At 40.9% G+C, this 17,578-nt stretch overlaps 1 protein-coding gene across 4 annotated transcripts in view; it reads left to right on the top strand.

Moving 5' to 3' along the window:
* Positions 1-17,578, top strand: part of anks1ab (ankyrin repeat and sterile alpha motif domain containing 1Ab) — a 45,913-nt gene that overhangs the window by 12,590 nt on the left and 15,745 nt on the right. For all 4 annotated transcript variants that reach the window (XM_056270435.1, XM_056270436.1, XM_056270434.1 and 1 more), the window contains exons 2-7: positions 7,046-7,112; positions 13,615-13,730; positions 14,686-14,784; positions 15,039-15,185; positions 15,284-15,391; positions 15,509-15,679. In XM_056270435.1, coding sequence (XP_056126410.1) covers positions 7,046-7,112; positions 13,615-13,730; positions 14,686-14,784; positions 15,039-15,185; positions 15,284-15,391; positions 15,509-15,679 — 708 coding nt within the window. The remainder of the gene's footprint in view (positions 1-7,045; positions 7,113-13,614; positions 13,731-14,685; positions 14,785-15,038; positions 15,186-15,283; positions 15,392-15,508; positions 15,680-17,578) is intronic.

The following is a 17,578-nucleotide window of genomic DNA, read 5'->3' on the forward strand; positions in this document are numbered from 1 at the left end:
CTGAGTAAGCGCGGGCGTGGAAGCTCGAAGTCGCTCTGCAGGCTTTAGAAGGAAGCACAGGTGATGAGCGCCATCTCGTGGAGGGCGGGCACAGATGTGCGGCGACCAGGTCCTCTACAGGGGGAATGGAAAGATAGCCCTTTTCTGCGGCTCCGTCCACAACGCGAAGCGGGGCGGAAGAGTCGGAGCGAGTTCTGGCAGAGAGCGGGGCATTCCAGGACTTTGTGAGTTCCGCGTGCAGTTCGGGCAAGAAGGGCGCGGCCCGTTTAGTGACGGGAGTCGAGCGCTGGCGGAAGTAGCTGCCGTCCATACGGTTGATGGTCTGCTCGGGGGGAGGAGACCAATCGAGCCCGAGGCGTTCGACGGCCTGTGAGAGGAGGCACACTAATTCCTCCTCGATTCCAGCGCGGGTCCCAGAGGATTCTCGGGCCGAAGAGGCGTGAGAACCGGACCATTCCTCACTGTCTGAAGCGAGAAGCGAACATGTCTCCTTGATGTCCGCGGCGTCGTCGGAGGCGACAGAGCGGCCACTCGGCGGCAACTGTATGTCCGGAAGCGGCGGAGAAGGAGAGCGGGAGGCGACAGGCTCCGGCGGGATGAACGCTTCTGGCTGGGGTTCCGGCGGCCTCTGCGAGCGGCGTTTCTTCTTACGCGGCGAAGTCAGAGGCGGCGCGGAAGCAACTTTAGTGGCCTGAAGTCGAGCCCGCAGGGTCGACAACGGCATCTCCTCGCAGAGATCGCAGCCGCCATTGGGGCGAGGGCGAGCTCGGCGTGCTCCAATCCGAGGCAGAGAGCGCAGATGACGTGGCGGTCTCCAGTCTCGAGGGGAGCGCGGCAAGAACCGCAGGAGGAAAAACGAGACATCTTTACAAAGACGCTCGGCTCTTTTAGATACACACACACAAAACAAGAAGCTTTTGGTAAAAGGATATGAATCCGTCGGATGGCGCTAGCTTGCAGGACGGCTGAAGGTGGCGAAGACGGCCGGCTTCCTCAGTCTCCCAGATGCTCGCTAGAAGGTGCCTTTTCCACGACGGCGGCTTCTCTCAGGATCAGCAGATGCGTGTAGCCTCGCTGAAGAGATGAAAATCAGAGTTTGCAGCCTGAGAGGCGAATTTATACTCTCTGGCCACGCCCGTTTCGGCGGGCTCTGACGCAATGAGAGCAGGTCAGACTCTCATTGGCCGAGAGTTCATTCGTGTCTCCTCATAGGCTTAAGCAGTTCCCTGTGAGCGAGCCAATGAGCTGCTAGCTAGCCTGCTCATGGTCTGCTGCAGCTGAACTGCGTTGACAATGGATACAAAATTATAGGATAATTTTTGGCTTCAATTTCTCAGAAAAGATGAATCTTTCCCGCAGCGTAAGCTAGCTTACGCAATACGAGAGAACCTCTCGTAAGAGAACTCTCAGATTGCATCAAAAAAATCTTCATTTGTGTTCCGAAGATGAACGATACTCTTGCCGGTAAATGATTACATAATTTAAATTTTTGTGTGAACTAATACTACAAGTTTTTAAATGATTGTATTTAAATGCATGTAGAGTAAGCCTTCCTCCACGCCTGCACATTTTTGACACTGACAGTGTGACTAAAACAGCCCATAGCTCAGTGTGTTAATGTTTCAGCACTTCTGCAGAAAACCTGTTTAAAAATAATTTTGTGTTTGAGTGAGCGGTCAAACATGCTTTCCACAGATGGCTATATAAGTCTCTTCATAATTCATATGCTAAAGGAAGATGTCAGGGGAAACGTATCTTAAGATGGCAAGTGAAAGGGGGGAGGGGGAGGGGGAGGGGGGGGGGGGGGAGGAGAAGTGGGCGGCAAATGCTTTCACCTGTCAGAGAGCTTCGGGGACTTTATGGCCTGTTCCACACAGCTCCACACACGTTCTGCAACATGACATCATGACTTTTCGTAAACATACAAACTTTCAAGTCAAGTGGCGTGTTATCTATACGCATTTTGAGCTATCCGCGTGTGTGTCCACGCCGAAATTAACCGTCATCTTTTGCGTGTATGTCTACGCCGTTAAATGTTCGAGTGATTCCGCGTGTATGTGTACGCCGTTAAATGTCCGAGCGAAACGAAGCAAAATGTATATTTACATCTGTGGAGCAATATTTTTTTTACTAGGATGGTAGGACTCATAAATGGTATTAACCCCAGTGACGGGTAGGTTTAGGGACGGGGTTGGGGTAGGTCATATATTTATATACAGTAATGTAACGTTAAGTCAAGGCGTTGATAAACACGCTGAAAAGCGATTATGCGTGTTGCCATCCGTCCATCCGCAGATGCGCGTCGGGGTTTCTCTCGTCATTAAACCGCGGAGACGCAGCCTAATGCCTCGGAAAATCCGATCTGCCTGTTTACATGACAGTCGCATTTGCACATATCTGATTTACATCTGATTTATTTCCACATATGAACGAGGCCTGAAACCGATCTCGAAATATCCGAATGCATGCGTTTTTTCTTCTTCCTGTTTACACTGTCATAGAACACATCCGATCTGTGTCGCATACAAAAATCGGAATTGGGCAAGGGGGTAATCCATCGACCGGAAGTTGAAGCCGGCCGGGTGCCGCCATGTTGTAGCAGAACTTCACTTGCGTTAGCATTTCCATTGACTCCCATTCATTTTGGCGTCACTTTGACAGCGAATAACTTTACATCTGAGGCGTTTAAAGACTCCATTTGTCCATTATTTATTTCTAAAGAAACACGACAATGTATAAAGTGCTCCATTACCTTCTATGTTACATTATGGCCCCGTAGAAGCAGTTTTAGTAAAAATAGGCTAACGATTGCGTCATAACCACTCGACTCTCTGTCGCGCTGTACAGAAGTTACCGTACAGACAGCAGGAGAAGCTCGCAGTCAATCGGGGGGACGCCCCGTCAAGGGAGAAGCCCATAGATAATGAGTCCATAAAAGGAATACTTACTCCTGCTCACTCACGCCAAAGAACTCTTTGCTCAAGTTCCCCGTCTCTGCAAGATTAACGTTGGCAATTTTCACGCACAGCTACTAGAAGATTAACGTCTGTCAGACAGGTTGCTCACGTCATCAAGCTTAGTTTGAGTTGGTTTGAGTCTGCGCGTCAGGAACGGAAGTGCTCAGAAATCGCTAAAAATGGGCTTCAACTGTCTCAACTGAGTTCCAATGAGATGGCTCTGTCCATTTCTTATACTGTCTATGGAATTGGGTCACATTTCACTGTCAGTGTAAACGAGGCCTAGTGGCGTTGGCCAGTCTTTATTTTTTCCAAAATCAAACTTTGTTTGCATTTGCATGAGACGTGAGTACAAGAATGAAGGTAGCAGTACATGGAGCAAATGCATGTAAAGAGGTTAACATGCAGTAATTATACCCGAAATAACTCTCTATAGTTGCGTATTTTCTTCCCTATATTGTGACGTATATCAGAGTGAGACGGCTTCTGGAACAAGAACAAACACGTCATCAGAGAAGAGAAGAGATGAGCTGCGTGAGGGAGGGGAAGGTATTTTTATTAAAGATTACGAGGAACACATGAATTTAAAAAATAATGATGTGCACAGATAAATAATTTATAATGAATACTGAAATATTCCATAAAAAAATATGAATTGTCAATTTTGATTTCATGGGGACTTTAAAAGGATTACTGCGTTTAATCATGTGCCTTGACCTCAAAACTCCTGCTTTATAGTATACAAATAAATAATTAACCTCTATTTTTCATTAAACAATGATTTGCAATGTCTTGTTATACTTTGATGTCTTGTCCATACTTATGATTTATTAACTGTTTTAGCCCCATTTTGAGAACGACACTAAACAAGCATCTGTGTTTACATCGCTGACCTATATTGAAACTCTTTCATTAAAGCATGATGAACCAGGTAAAACCTTCACATTTATGTAAATGCTTTATTTTACTATTTTATGAATGACTTATAACTTTCATTTTAATTTAGGATGGAATATTGATGTAAATATGTGATTTATTTTAATTAATTAATGAATAAACATATCATGTAATAAATTCAATAAAAAAATGACTGACAACCCTATATGTTTCAACACAATATAATCTCATAGTCTCATTTTGTGGATGTAAAACATGACTAAAATAATGTTTATATACTTTTTATTTTCAGCTATGCATGGACTTTCGAAATATAACAAGATTTGTATTGTTTTAGAGTTCCTCATGGTGTCAGCGAGACTTGGCCATCGCTCCGGTCTCTGAACCCTGTAATCGTGTTACTCCTCTGGCACATGAAATGAGGCTGAGCTGTAGGAAATCTTTATTACCCCAATACTTCACATTTTCTCAAGCTGCTGGCTTCTACATATTCACTCATTAGGTTGGACATTGTGTGATGTTCCTCATTGCTGTCTCTGCAAAATGAAAATGCTCGTCTTTCATGAACTGTTTTTGGAACTCCATGGCTTGAGGCTACGACCGCAATAACTCCCGCTACGCCACCTCTCTCTCTCCCTCTCTCTCTACCCCTCTCTCTCTACCCCTCTCTCTACCCCTCTCTCTCTCCCTCTCTCTCTCCCTCTCTCCCTCCCTCTCTCTCTACCCCTCTCTCTCTCCCTCTCTCTCTACACCTCTCTCTCCCTCTCTCTCTACCCCTCTCTCTCTCCCTCTCTCTCTACACCTCTCTCTCTCTCTCTACCTCTACTCTCTCTCTCTCTCTCTCTCTCTCTCTCTCTACCTCTCTCTCTCTCTTTCTCTCTCTACCTCTCTCTCTCTACCTCTACCCTCTCTCTCTCTCTCTTTCTCTCTCTACCTCTCTCTCTACACCTCTCTCTCTCTCTACCTTTCTCTCTCTACCTCTCCTCTCTCTCTCTCTCTCTCTCTCTCTCTCTCTCTACCTCTCTCTCTCTCTCTCTACCTCTCCTCTCTCTCTCTCTCTCTCTACCTCTCTCTCTCTCTCTCTCTCTCTCTCTCTCTCTCTCTACCTCTCCTCTCTCTCTCTCTCTCTCTCTCTCTCTCTCCCCCCAATTTCATGAGACTACATTTCAGTGAATTCCTCAAAAACGCATTTCGAAGAAATCAGACAATATACGAAGGCTAAAGCCCCTATTACACTGCATGTTTGTAATAGAAAAACTATAACTCCTGAGAAAGATGTTAAAAGAATATTCTGGGTTTAAAATCTGGGTAACACTTTACAATAAGGTTTCATAGTTAACATTAGTTAATGCATTAACTAACATGAACTAACAATGAGCAATACAAACATTTGTTACAGTTTTTAGTCATCTTTGTTAATGTTATAGGTAATAAAAATCCAGGTTCTCATTGTTTGTTCATGTTAGTTCACAGTGCATTAACTAATGTTAACTAATACAACATTTGATTTTAATAATGTATTAGTAAATGTTGAAATTCACATTATTAATAAATGATGCAGAAGTATTGTTAATTCTTGGTTCATGTTAACTAAAGTATTTTAACTAATGTTTAGTAATAAAACCTGTAAAGTGTTAGCAAAATCTGTGCATCGCGCTGTTGATTACCACAGGGAAAAAAGACTCGACTTATTTATTTTCATTTTAAAATCAGTCGTTGTAGAGGTTTTCATGATAAAATGACTCAAATGTTTATACCAACAAAAAAAAAAATATATATTTTTTAATCAGTTGCTGTAGAGGTTTACAACTCTATACTAAAATAATGTATTTACAATATTGGTCATATTTAAAAATGTACGCATGTAAAGGAAAGGAAGCCTTCTCATGGGCATTTTTAACACTGACAGCCTAACTATAGAAATGTCATACTGGCTGTTTTGGGGTTATTTTTGTTGTTGTATTGTTTTAAGGCCTGTTCACAACAAGTCAGATATGATATGACTGAAACAAAAATGTCAACTATTTGCAAACACTTTTTTTTATAACAGAACCAATGCTGTATGTTTGTCATTCAGTTTGGATGCATGAGTTTATAATATGGCTCATAATATTTTGGATTCTGTATAAAGGAGTTATAACTAAAAAAACAAAAAAATGTCTTTACATATAAAAGATAATTAATTGTCCTCAACAATTGAGGCCTCTTGACATGAAACAAACAATATTAATCATCCATGAAAAATCCATCGTATTATTAACATGAAGAACATGATATTCTGAAAGTAAAATTGATTTGCTATGCATTTCCAAATTTAGGATTTGATTCTATCTGTGGGAAATTGATTAGTTTTACTTTGGAATAGCATGAATTGTGCAGAAGAAGACCAGGAACTTGCATTAATAAAGTAAATCAGTTTTCTTTTCATGCTGACATTAAGCCTATAGTTTTAGTACAAATGTCAGACGTTTCCAATCCAGCAACATTGATCTTTATATAGAGCTGAGTATCTCTGTAACATGTCTGTACTTCCGAACACGTATGTGGAGACGAAGCCTGAGTGTGCGCAGGCAGCTGAGGGATTCTGGGATGTGCGCCATGGACGGCTGTGAGGACGCATTGTGCATGTTATAATGGATAGACATGATAAGTGTACAGAAGTAAGTCAGTACAGATGTAGGTTACTTGAGAGTGGGAAATGCAAAGGCCTGTATGGCTAGAGGGGATCTATCACGTGGACCGTGGCATCTGACTGCTAAATGAATCAAGGGGCTTGCCAGCATGATGATGCCACAAGCACACAGCAGACGAGTTTGCCAGACTTTAAATATTACATCAAAAACCAACGTTTTTCTATTTCAGGCTTCTCCTAAAAGTCTATTGATTGGAAGAGTAATCTTCAAGCTTTTCCAGTGTTCTTATAAATGTGCTATGGTTTTGGTATATCGCTGAGGATTTATGCTGTGAACTTTTACTGTACAGTTCCAGGTGTTGGAGAAATGCAAAACTACTACATTTCAGATCTTCTGCGTTCAGATGCAGTTGTTTTGGCCAACAACACTTATGAATTATGAATTCAAATCAGAAGTCCAATAAAGAGAGTAGCCTGTCATGGCAGATTACAGTAAATTTTAATATTTAACTGCATTTTAACTGCTCTAACTCTTCTTTTTCTTGATGTTGTATCGTAGATTGAAAAGATCATGACTCTAATTGCCGACATCGAGATCTCCGAGGAGCATCGACCTGCATTGGAAGGTAAAGATGAGAGCAGCACATGAGTGATGAGCAATGACACAGTTCTTAAGACAACTGAATCACTTAAACGTGAAATGTATGGGTTTTAAAGTTAAGCATTGGGTCCTTAAAGGGATACTTCACCTCTGGAAACATAAATGTGTATTAAAAATGGGTCATTTATGTAGAAGAAATGTGAAATTATTTTTGAATTTGGAGTTTTCTAGACTGAGAAAAGCCAGAAAATGTATTTTTGGCTTATGTGGATGAAAGACAACAACTCCCAGAATGCACTTGCTTCGCTGCCCTAGGAGGCCACGCCTACCGGTAACAGAACACAGTAGTTAAACAACAAGTCTGGGTACTAGTGAGTCTCCGTGATGAGTCTGCCCGAAAATGTGTTTCGAGATCGCCCAAAATGTCCGGGATTCGGCTTTTGCGTTCTACAGTCGCCATTCATCATGTTTACTGTGGCGAGCAGGACGAGTGAGGGCCGCGAAAAAGAGGATGGTAACCCCTACTCAGCTTTCTCCACAGAACAAGAGCCTGCTAGCTTAGCTTCCAAAAAAAGATGGCTGACACTATGTGTACATTCTGTGAGTGAGATCCCACCCTCTATGGGCGGGTTGAAAACATGCGGGACAGCCTCTACTACTGACTGTAGTCTTTAGCCTCTGGCCAAAAAATCCTCCGATGATGCAAAATGACGATTTTTGCGTCATCGGAGGATTTTTTTTCCAGACAAAAAATACATAAATCTCTCGTCTCAGGGGGATATGAGGGTGGAAAGCATGGTAATTCGAAAATACTACAGGTTTTCTACTAATACAAAGCTTAATGCTAAATCCTGAAGTATCCCTTTAAATTGACACTCAAACTTAGGGTTAAAGGGATACAATTCTGTCATTATTTACATCAGTGTGAGTGAATGATGACAGAAGTTTCATTTTTGGGTGAACTATCCCTTTAAGAATTTTTATTTATTTATTACAATCTTAGAAGACTTTTCACATTTGGGTGAACTATCTCTTTTTTACTCACCTTCACGTCATTTCAAACCTCTATTTATTTTGTTTATACAACGAACGCCAATGGAATCCAATGTTGTTGTGGACTGCAGCGTTGTATCTTCTTATGTGTTCCACAGAAGATCATTTTAATATTATTTATATACTATTATAGTATTTATCAAGATTTTTGAATCAGCTTTTATTTTTATATATTCAGTTTTCTTTTTCATTTTAGTTTAAGGTTTAGTAATTTTGTGCTTTTGTCATTTTCATTTTTCATTTTTTAACTATTTCTGATTAGTTTTATTTTTAGTTTAGTTTTGTTGCAGTGATTTTAGTACTTTAACTTATTTTATTTATATATATTTTAATGTTTTTACAATTTTCATCTAAAATTTATATTTATTTTATTAGCTTTATTTCAGTTAAAGAAAACCATTTTTGGTAGTTTTAGCTTTCATTTTACTTAACAATAATAGCACTGGTCATACAGGTTTTAAACGACATGAGGGTCAGTAAATGATGACTGAATTAAAATGTTTGAGTGAACTAACTAACTTCGCCCTGAACTGTTGGACTGCAACTGTTGTTACAGATGTCTTCTTTGGAGATTGCTTTGTATGGCAGAATATTATGACATCAAAACTCAACAAGTATGAAATATCAGCTATAACTAACAAAGCAATGGTACTAAAGTTGCTGAGAAAGCCATTCGAAGCAATGCATTTTTTGTGTGTTGCATAAATGCATATTTATCTTTCCTTAAGATAGGAACCAAATGCTTTTTGAAGGAAAAAATCTAGACATTAAGAGGCTAATCAAAATGTTAAAGGCAAAAACATTATGAGATTAATTGTCATTTTAAAGGTGCAATAGGTGATTCTCTACAGATTTATTTTTTGATATGGTGGTTGAAAGTCTCCTCATATCCTGATAGCAATCACTATGTTAAGCATGGTCTAAATTTATTTTACGTCTGTGGAAGGCGTGGGACCTTAAAATGCTCGTTCAATCATTGCATTTGGTCCGAATGAACTCATAGCATGTGTTCCCTGTCAGTCAACGTATGTTTGCATCCCACTGCAAAGACATCTTACGTTATCAGCGCGTTTCAAGTACGCTGTGCAGACGGAGCAAGAATGGCAGGCAAACAGCAACAACAAACTAACAACATTTCCTTCTGAACCGACAACAAGTGTTAAGTATCTACATTTCAGGTTTGACAGTACCGTTCTATGTACTGCTGACTTTTCCCTATGCAGATAATTCAGTCAGATTCAACTGTGTTGCCGCTATGTCATGAAATCGCATATGAATGAAGCTGAAATACAATACATTCTTTCCTTTCCTTTAGTTTTATGGCCCTTTATGTCAACAGAAGTTTTCTCACCGGTGAATGACACATGATGTAATCCAATAACGTTGTCTCTGGTCTATGTGCACGTTCATGTGTTTCGGAGGAGGCGTGCCTTTGGACGGCAATTTTCAGTGAGAATGTCATTGTTTATTTGTATAGCACCATTAAAACAACACATGTTGACCAATATGCTTTACATCATCTCAGTAAAAAAGACAAAAAATGTGTCTTTTTGTCTGACAAAAAGCTTGCTTTCATTGCTAGCAGGCTAAAGTTAGCATTTTCCAAATCACCTATTGCACCTTTAATATATTGAAAGCCTGATTATAAACAATCATATTCATTTTGTTCATTGTATATGTCTGAACACAGTAGTATATCCTCTGTGAAAGCCTATAAAGGGTTTTTTTCCGCTTTGCTTTGGCTGAATCAACCCTCAAGTCAGAACTATTTCAGTATCGTCTTTAACTACCAACGGTTTTCTTTCTCAACCACACTGTCTCACTTTTCACCCCAATTTGGTCTGATATTTTTGTACTTGGTATTTTGACCTCCGGGACACAATGGGCGCCGAGGGCCTACTTTAAAGAGATGAGATGACGATCCATTTACTGTGGCCATCGCACCGATACTCAGTAATTAGGACTCGATATTCTTTTCTTTTTGAGTGGAGCCTCCCAAGGTAGTTGCTATATATGGAGCGACAGCACTATATTTCAATATACTTTTCTAGGAGAGATACAATTATTTAGAAATTGTACAGCAGAGAATCACTTCAAAGGAACAGACAGCACTATTGTTCTGTGAGACTGTCCTTAAAATTCAGACGGGAGTTTTGGGGACGCTTGGTGAGTTGTTTGCTGTTGTTAGTAATGAAAATGCCGGTGTTTTCTGAAATAAACAATTCTTACAGTGTCACAATAGGCCATTTATTGGAAAAGTTGAGTGCCCTTGAGGAGGAATGTAATATTTGAGCCAGAGAACGGAGATAGGAAAATGCATTATTCTTTTTGCAAGAAATATAAAATAAATATTAATAAATTTTTATATATATGTATGTATATATACAGTATATATATACATGTGTGTGTATATATCACTTTTTGTAATTGAAAGTTTTTCTTCTAATACTATCACTGTACAATGGTAAAGTACCATGTACCGTGGCATTTACATGATACTTAAATGTACTTCAAAAAATATAATTATATTAGTATGTCTACAATAGTATTACCATGATACATGTCCAAACAGCCATGGTATTGCTATGGTGCCATTGTCCAAATCAAAAAATGCTGACTTTGCTTAAATGATTTGGTCCTTTTTTGCTAAATTGCTAGTGTTTTTCCTTATTTTGCTCACATTGGATGAAAGCTTCAGCTGAATGAATAAATGTAAATGTGATTAGTACTACTATGGTACATGTAAAAAAAAAACTATAGCATGTCTAAGAAACCATGATAATACCATGTTAAAATTCACTATAGCTCCATTTATAATTTTGTTTGGCTCTTTTTTGCCAAATTGTTAGTGTTTTTTTCCTCATTTTGCTTGTCGTTTTGAATAAATGTACCTCCTTTAGAAATGATGTGTCCTTTTGAGCATGCAGATGTTTGGATGTACTTTACATCTTAAGCCTTATTCAGTGCCTGTGTGTGTGTGAATAACTCCCTGGCAGGCTGACAGTTCGTATGATTCTTCTGCTCTCAGCTGCATGCAGATAATGCCCTACATGCATGCATGAAGCAGCACTCATGTGTGACACTGAATTAGACCACATCACGCTATGGAAAATGCGGTTGGCATCGTCTGCTTGTGAGACGCGAACGCCTATGGTTTAATCACGTCTGGCAAACCTGGATTCTGACGATTGGACTCGGATGTGTCCAATATGAATGTGGGCAGCACAGGTGGGATTGCGTTAAGTGCAGCATGTGCACGGTGCATTTCGCTGACTTAACGTTTAACGTGCAGCCGCTCCGGTACAGTGACACATTCATGAATTTGATTCCTCTGATGATTTACCGTGGTATGTGGCTTGGCTGCGATTTAATTTTTCATAGAGAGAGTGCAGAGGCACTGGAAGCACTTAAGTGCGGAGGGGATAGGGATGGGGTTGTGGGGTGCGGGGGTTAGAGGAACCTGTACTGGTTTTTTTCCTCATTCTTCCTTTTCTCTCTGATCCTGGCACAGTAGTGTGTGGTATGGGTTTGTCTCTTGTTCCTTTTTCTGATGGTGTCCTTTCTGCACCAGCAAGATCAGAGAGCCTGCGTGCAATTTTAATCAGTACGGGGAGAGGGGAATAGATAGAGGGGCAGAGAGAGAGAGTGAGACAGAGAAAAGGGGGTGGGGGGGGATTGATCGCCACAGAGAGAGAGAGAGTGTGTGTATGTGAGGCAGATAGAGAAAGAGAGGCATAGAGACGGGAAGGAGGGGGGTTTGGGAACGAACAGAGCGTATATGCCATGCAGCGGCTCTCAGCTTCAGACGGTGTATGGCAGCCATGCAGAGCTCTCGGAAAGGACTCTTTTAATGAAGAGTAAAAATCAAGTCAAAGAAGAAGGAAAGCTGGAAACAGCGAGTGAACGTGATACACAGCTAAACTGAATGCATAAGAAGATGTCTTTAAGGTGATTACCAGCTGCAACTGTGCAGGCGATGGCTTTCTGGAGGAGCACTATGTCATTTTGATGCTTTGTGAGTGCCGAATGCAGCTGCTTCTGTGACTGAGCGTTCCTGGATCAGGGATGCAGCAATCCTTGCCCCCGAGCGCAAGACCCTTAGGAACGTCTGCTAGAGGAACGGAGCAACCAGAACAGGAGGCTGGGCTGCAACAAGAGGGGCCGTGCCGTCAGCGGGGCTTTCTTATGGGGTTATCCGTCCATTGTGGGAGCTCACCTTATTTCCGTTGGATCAAGGCTTGGCTGTACCTCGCTTTGATGGTGTGCTTCATTCTGGTATGTTAGTCCGGTGAGGTGCGTCTAAGCTCGGAGGGACTTGGATTACCGTGACCAGAACATTGCCTGATCAGGTCAGAAGAAACGTCTTCTAAAGGAACGAAGCGATCAGATCAAGGGGGCTGTGCTGCAAGAAGAGGGACCGAGCTTCTTTTTTTTTTATAAATCCATTGTTTCCATTGGATAAAGGTTTGGCTTTACCTCGTTTTGATGGTGTGTTTCGTTCTGGTATGTTAGACCGGCGAGGTGCGTCTAAGCTCGGAAGGACCAGGAGTACTTGGATTACCGTGACAGAACACTACCTGATCCGGGACTGCCTGTGGAAGTGGTCAAACCGGCTACTTTCTGATGGTGGGAGGGGTTCCTCCTCAACAACTGAACAACGGGAACGGAGGAATGGGATTCGCCATGAAGATCTTTCAAAGGACGACCTGGCGTCAATCAAAGCTTCTGGAGTTGAAAAACTGGCGTTGTGTTGGACTATTGATCAATGAGTTAGGCTGCTTGGCTTAAGAGTCCATGATTCTGTTGTAGACAAACTCATTGGCATTATTCTTACTCTCCAATGGTTCTTAGGTCTTTGCTAAAGGATTTTGCTTCTAATTTTAAGGACAAGTCTGTTTTATCATGCCTTGCATTGTGTTTGATGTGTAGGGCATGTTGGTAAAGCAGGGCGCACTTTCCTGCAACTTCCTAGTAGCTTCTTGTGGATCTTGATATTTTGCTGCAAGCCAAAAGCTCTTTTTGAACTTTTATGATCTTCCTGTTGGAGCAACGTGCTGGTGATCCTCAGTCCAAATGTTTGATTCAGATACGGAAAATCTGTGTAGACGTTGTTTCATTTGCTTGCCCTCTTCTTGAAGAGCAACGCCCAATTGTTCCAATTTACTGACTTGACGCTCTTCTTTAAAGGACTACCTGCCAAGGTCTACCTCCATACCCCATTCAGCCTTGGTCCTCATCTCCAACGCAGTGAGGGCTTGTGGAGGAATCTCCATCACTAGTTTAGTCTGTAAATCTGGGGCCCTGTGTCTAGCGGAGGCCCGTCACTCAAGCCTGGACACTGCCTTGCTGTTGCTGCTGCTGCCCTCAGCTCTGCTGGCCAAAGATGATGTGGCAGTGCCACATCTCGGCCTCCGAGTGCCGCTGCTACAGGCTAAATGGTTTTTCACTGCTCAAACGCCATCCTTTGTCGGCAGATGCAGCCGGGAGCCGTGCGCTGGAGCAGACGGTGGGGGAGTGGCTGGAACACGTGGGCTTTCCTCAGTACGAGAGCAAACTGGTGCTTAATGGCTTCGATGACCTGCGCTACATGGTGAGTGGCTTTTGTGTGTGGGGATTGATTGACACAGCAGGTTGGTCAGGGATGTGGTGAGTTTCTATATATCCAAAATACAAAGGCCCAAAATATTTTTCAGTTCACTGAACACTGTCATTCATGGATAAATATTTTTTTCCAAGTAAGGAAAATCTCTTTTGTTTTATCCTCAATGTATGTGTTTTTAAATTGTATATGAATTCTGTGATTTTTAATTGATGTAATCAGTTTATAATTTAAACAGCTATATTATAAAAGTATATTTTAAAAGATAAAAGTATAATTTCAGTGCTTTCAAATAAAAGGGAACACAACATGAAATTTGCCTTAAGCTATATAAAAGCTATAAAAGACGTATATAATTTTTTTTTAATTCTATAAATGTGCAATACTTATTATTAAAGCATTTTATGACCTCATATTAATTGAGAGACTATGTGAATGTTTGTTGTTGTAAAAATTAAGTTATCATATTGCAGGACTATCTAAGTGCAAAGCAGAACAGCTAAAAGGTTATTAAAAAAGGTGAAATTAATGAGAGAAGAAAATTGTTATAGTACATAATTTCAGCCACAGCCCCTGAATTATAATTATATGTATTATAAAAGTGTATATCCTAAAAGTGTATGTCTATATTTCCATCTTATTTTGTCAACTATATACTATCACTACGTTAGGCAGATATGTATGTGCGTGTGTGCGTGCGTGTGTGTGTGTGTGTGTGTATATATAGATATATTTATATATATATATAGAGAGAGAGAGAGAGAGAGAGAGAGGTGATTGGTTAATGGAAAAATATATTTGCAAGGCACTAAGTGTCAGTATTCACAGGGACTGTATGTGCCTGAAACTGTTTTAGTACTACCTCTGCTGTCACTTTCATGCAACACTTGGTTGTTCTCATGAATTTAACTAGAGCAGAAATTCATGTGAATGTGCATACGTTTAGGGGAGTAACGTGATGGAAGATGAGGACCTTCATGAACTTGGCATCACCGACCCAGGCCACAGGAAGAAAATCCTTCATGCAGCAAAAAACTTTCCGAAGGTAGCGTGTTTCAGTCCCAAAATATTATTTGGACACTAAGTGTGATACCAAGTTTTCATCCACTCACACTTAAAATTAGTTAAGTTATTTCTGAGAGAAGCTGGTTCTGTGTTTGTTTGCACTAGAATTAATATTTTGTCATGAAATTCAATCACATTCAGACATTTTAAGTGTGACTTTCCTGGCTTTCCTCAAAGTGCATTACATATATGCTTCGCTATGCAATTTGAGAGAGCGTTTTATTCCTCCTTCAGGTGAAAGCTCTGGGGTGTGACGGCAGCACTTCTCTGTCCTCATGGCTGGAAAGTTTGGGCCTCGGAGAATATCTGCACAACTTCTTGTCAAGCGGCTACCGCACCCTGGACTGCGTGAAGAACCTGTGGGAGCTTGAAATTGTCAATGTAAATGTGCCTTTCGTGCTGGTTCAAAATATTTTTGTCTGCGGGAACGAGTTTTGTGCACTGTGATCTGATACACTGACCATAGTTTCTCTGTGTAGGTGTTAAAAATTGGCCTTCTTGGTCACAGAAAAAGGATCATAGCTTCAATAGTAGAGCGACCGTATGAGGAAGCACCTTCAAAATCCAACCGCTTTTCCCAGCTAAAGGTGATAAACATAATTCGGCATATCAGAAAAAGTAGATAGCATGATATCCATATTGTTACATGCAAATATAACTATACGTTATGTTTTGGCTACAACAATTATATTTGTGCTTAACAGATTCAGGACCTGTTGTCTCAGAATACGTCACCGCTCAGTTATATGGACCCGTACACCAGTCGCTCCATGGACATGTTGCTTCCGTTGGGAGAATCAGCCAGAAAGAGCAGAGCATTGGATCAGGATGGTAGTATCTCCCTTCGCTCCTTCGGTGAAAGATCACGCTCACATGTAAGTACCTCTTGCGACCAAGATCACTGTGATTATAACGACTCCTTCCAAGTAACATGAATACCATTTGAGTCACTCTATGATAAATGTTGCAAACCATATCTAGGCAGTTAAAGGTTCAGTAAGTGATTTCTGAGAAACACTGTTGAAAGGGGATCGGACCAAGCAGCATTACACACTTCTAGCCAATCAGCAGTAGGGGGCGTGTCCACTCATCACGGGGGAGAAGAGAGAGTGAGGAAGAGGGACATTTGAAGAAAGAGAGTTGCTGAGAGACATTACAAAAGAGAAAAGCTCAGAGTAATATCACTGGATGAAAAAGAAGGGTTATCATCAGGCAAGAGCTTTAGGACCCGCATTAATATTAAAAAAGCTTTCCAGCGCCGAAGGCCTGAAAACAGACACCAAGATTGTGTTGTTTCTGCTCCATACGTGAGTAACACGGCTATTTGCTCTGGAGCTGGTGTGCTGCTGGAGACTAACAACAAACTCTTGCTTGTTTATGAGCCAAAACGTTATGACCAGTCACAGGTGAATCGAATATCGTTGACCATCTCTTAACAAGGCCGCATATTAAGGTCCGAGTAGATTATATGGTAAGGAAATGGTCAGTTCTCATAATCAACATGTTTGATGCAGGAGAAATGGGCAGGAATAAAGATCTGAGCGACTTTGATAAGGGCTAAATTGTTATGGCAAGGCGACTGGGTCAGAGTATCTCTGACAGGGTGTTTGGCGCCTCAATGCACGAGGGCAACAAAGGCTATCCCGTCTAGTCTGAGCGAACAGGAGGTCTACTGTGGCACAAGTCACACAAAATTTTAATGATGGTTATGGGAGTAATGTGTCATGGCACACACCAGGGGCGTTGCTAGACCCATTTTACTGGGGCACGTGCCCCAGTATAAATCTGCTGTGCCCCAGTAAATCTGAAGTTTGAGTTTAACAATTTATTTTATTTGTCAGTGTATTTAATATAAATTATATTATAGGGTAATAGAAATGATCTATTTGCAACGCAGTAATAAACCAATCAATGCTTGTAAAAGCAACGCAGTTTAACCGAAACAGAAGCGACAGAAATCCGCGCGTGTCTGTGTTTCCTAGCAACAGCAGCGCGCACACATCTGAGCACACCGAAGTCCGGTGTTGGCACGCGAGGTAGGCTATGAAAACATGACGAAACAAACGTTTCTAAATAATACAAATACTCTTAAAAGTAAAATTGAGTCAGAGTCAAGTGATTGACCGTTTTGCCAAAATGAAGCATAGGCGGTCGCCTACAGTTCTAATGCTCAACAAATAAATCAACTTAGTTTGGACTTGGCTGGGGAACTTTGTTTTCTTTTAGAATATACATGCTCTTTATTTTATATAGTAGCCCTATATATTAACTCTTTATTGATTTATTGAAATGATGTAATTGTAAATTCTTGAAAAATATAAAGGCTAATTATTCATTGTTAGCATTGTGTAATGTAGAAGAATGCAAATGTGCAAGAAAGTTTTCTCTACGTTTTCTATTTTCTAAAGTTTTCTATTTTCATACAGTGTTGCCTTTTATGGCACAAAAAAAAAAAAGAAATTCGTGTAACATGATTTTAAAGCTATTGTTATCCAATTTGTTGGCATTCAAACACCTTAACCCTCTGGGGTCCTTCGGCCCAAATGGACCCGAAGCATTTAAATATTTTTTATTTAAAAATCATAGCTTTATCGGAATGGTCCGAAATTTGGTGACTTTGTTGGTACTTGGTATATGAACACCCAAAAACATTGGGGACAGGATTTGAATAGTCTAAGTGGTTGTAAAAAAAATTGTCACACTCAGGACCTTCGGGTCCAAATGGACCCGCATAGGAAATATATGGGAAATTGGCAAAAATGTGAAAATACAGA

Source organism: Rhinichthys klamathensis, unplaced genomic scaffold (assembly GCF_029890125.1).
Source record: "Rhinichthys klamathensis goyatoka isolate OS25496 unplaced genomic scaffold, OSU_Roscu_1.1 h1tg000303l_1, whole genome shotgun sequence".
Lineage (NCBI taxonomy): Eukaryota > Metazoa > Chordata > Actinopteri > Cypriniformes > Leuciscidae > Rhinichthys > Rhinichthys klamathensis.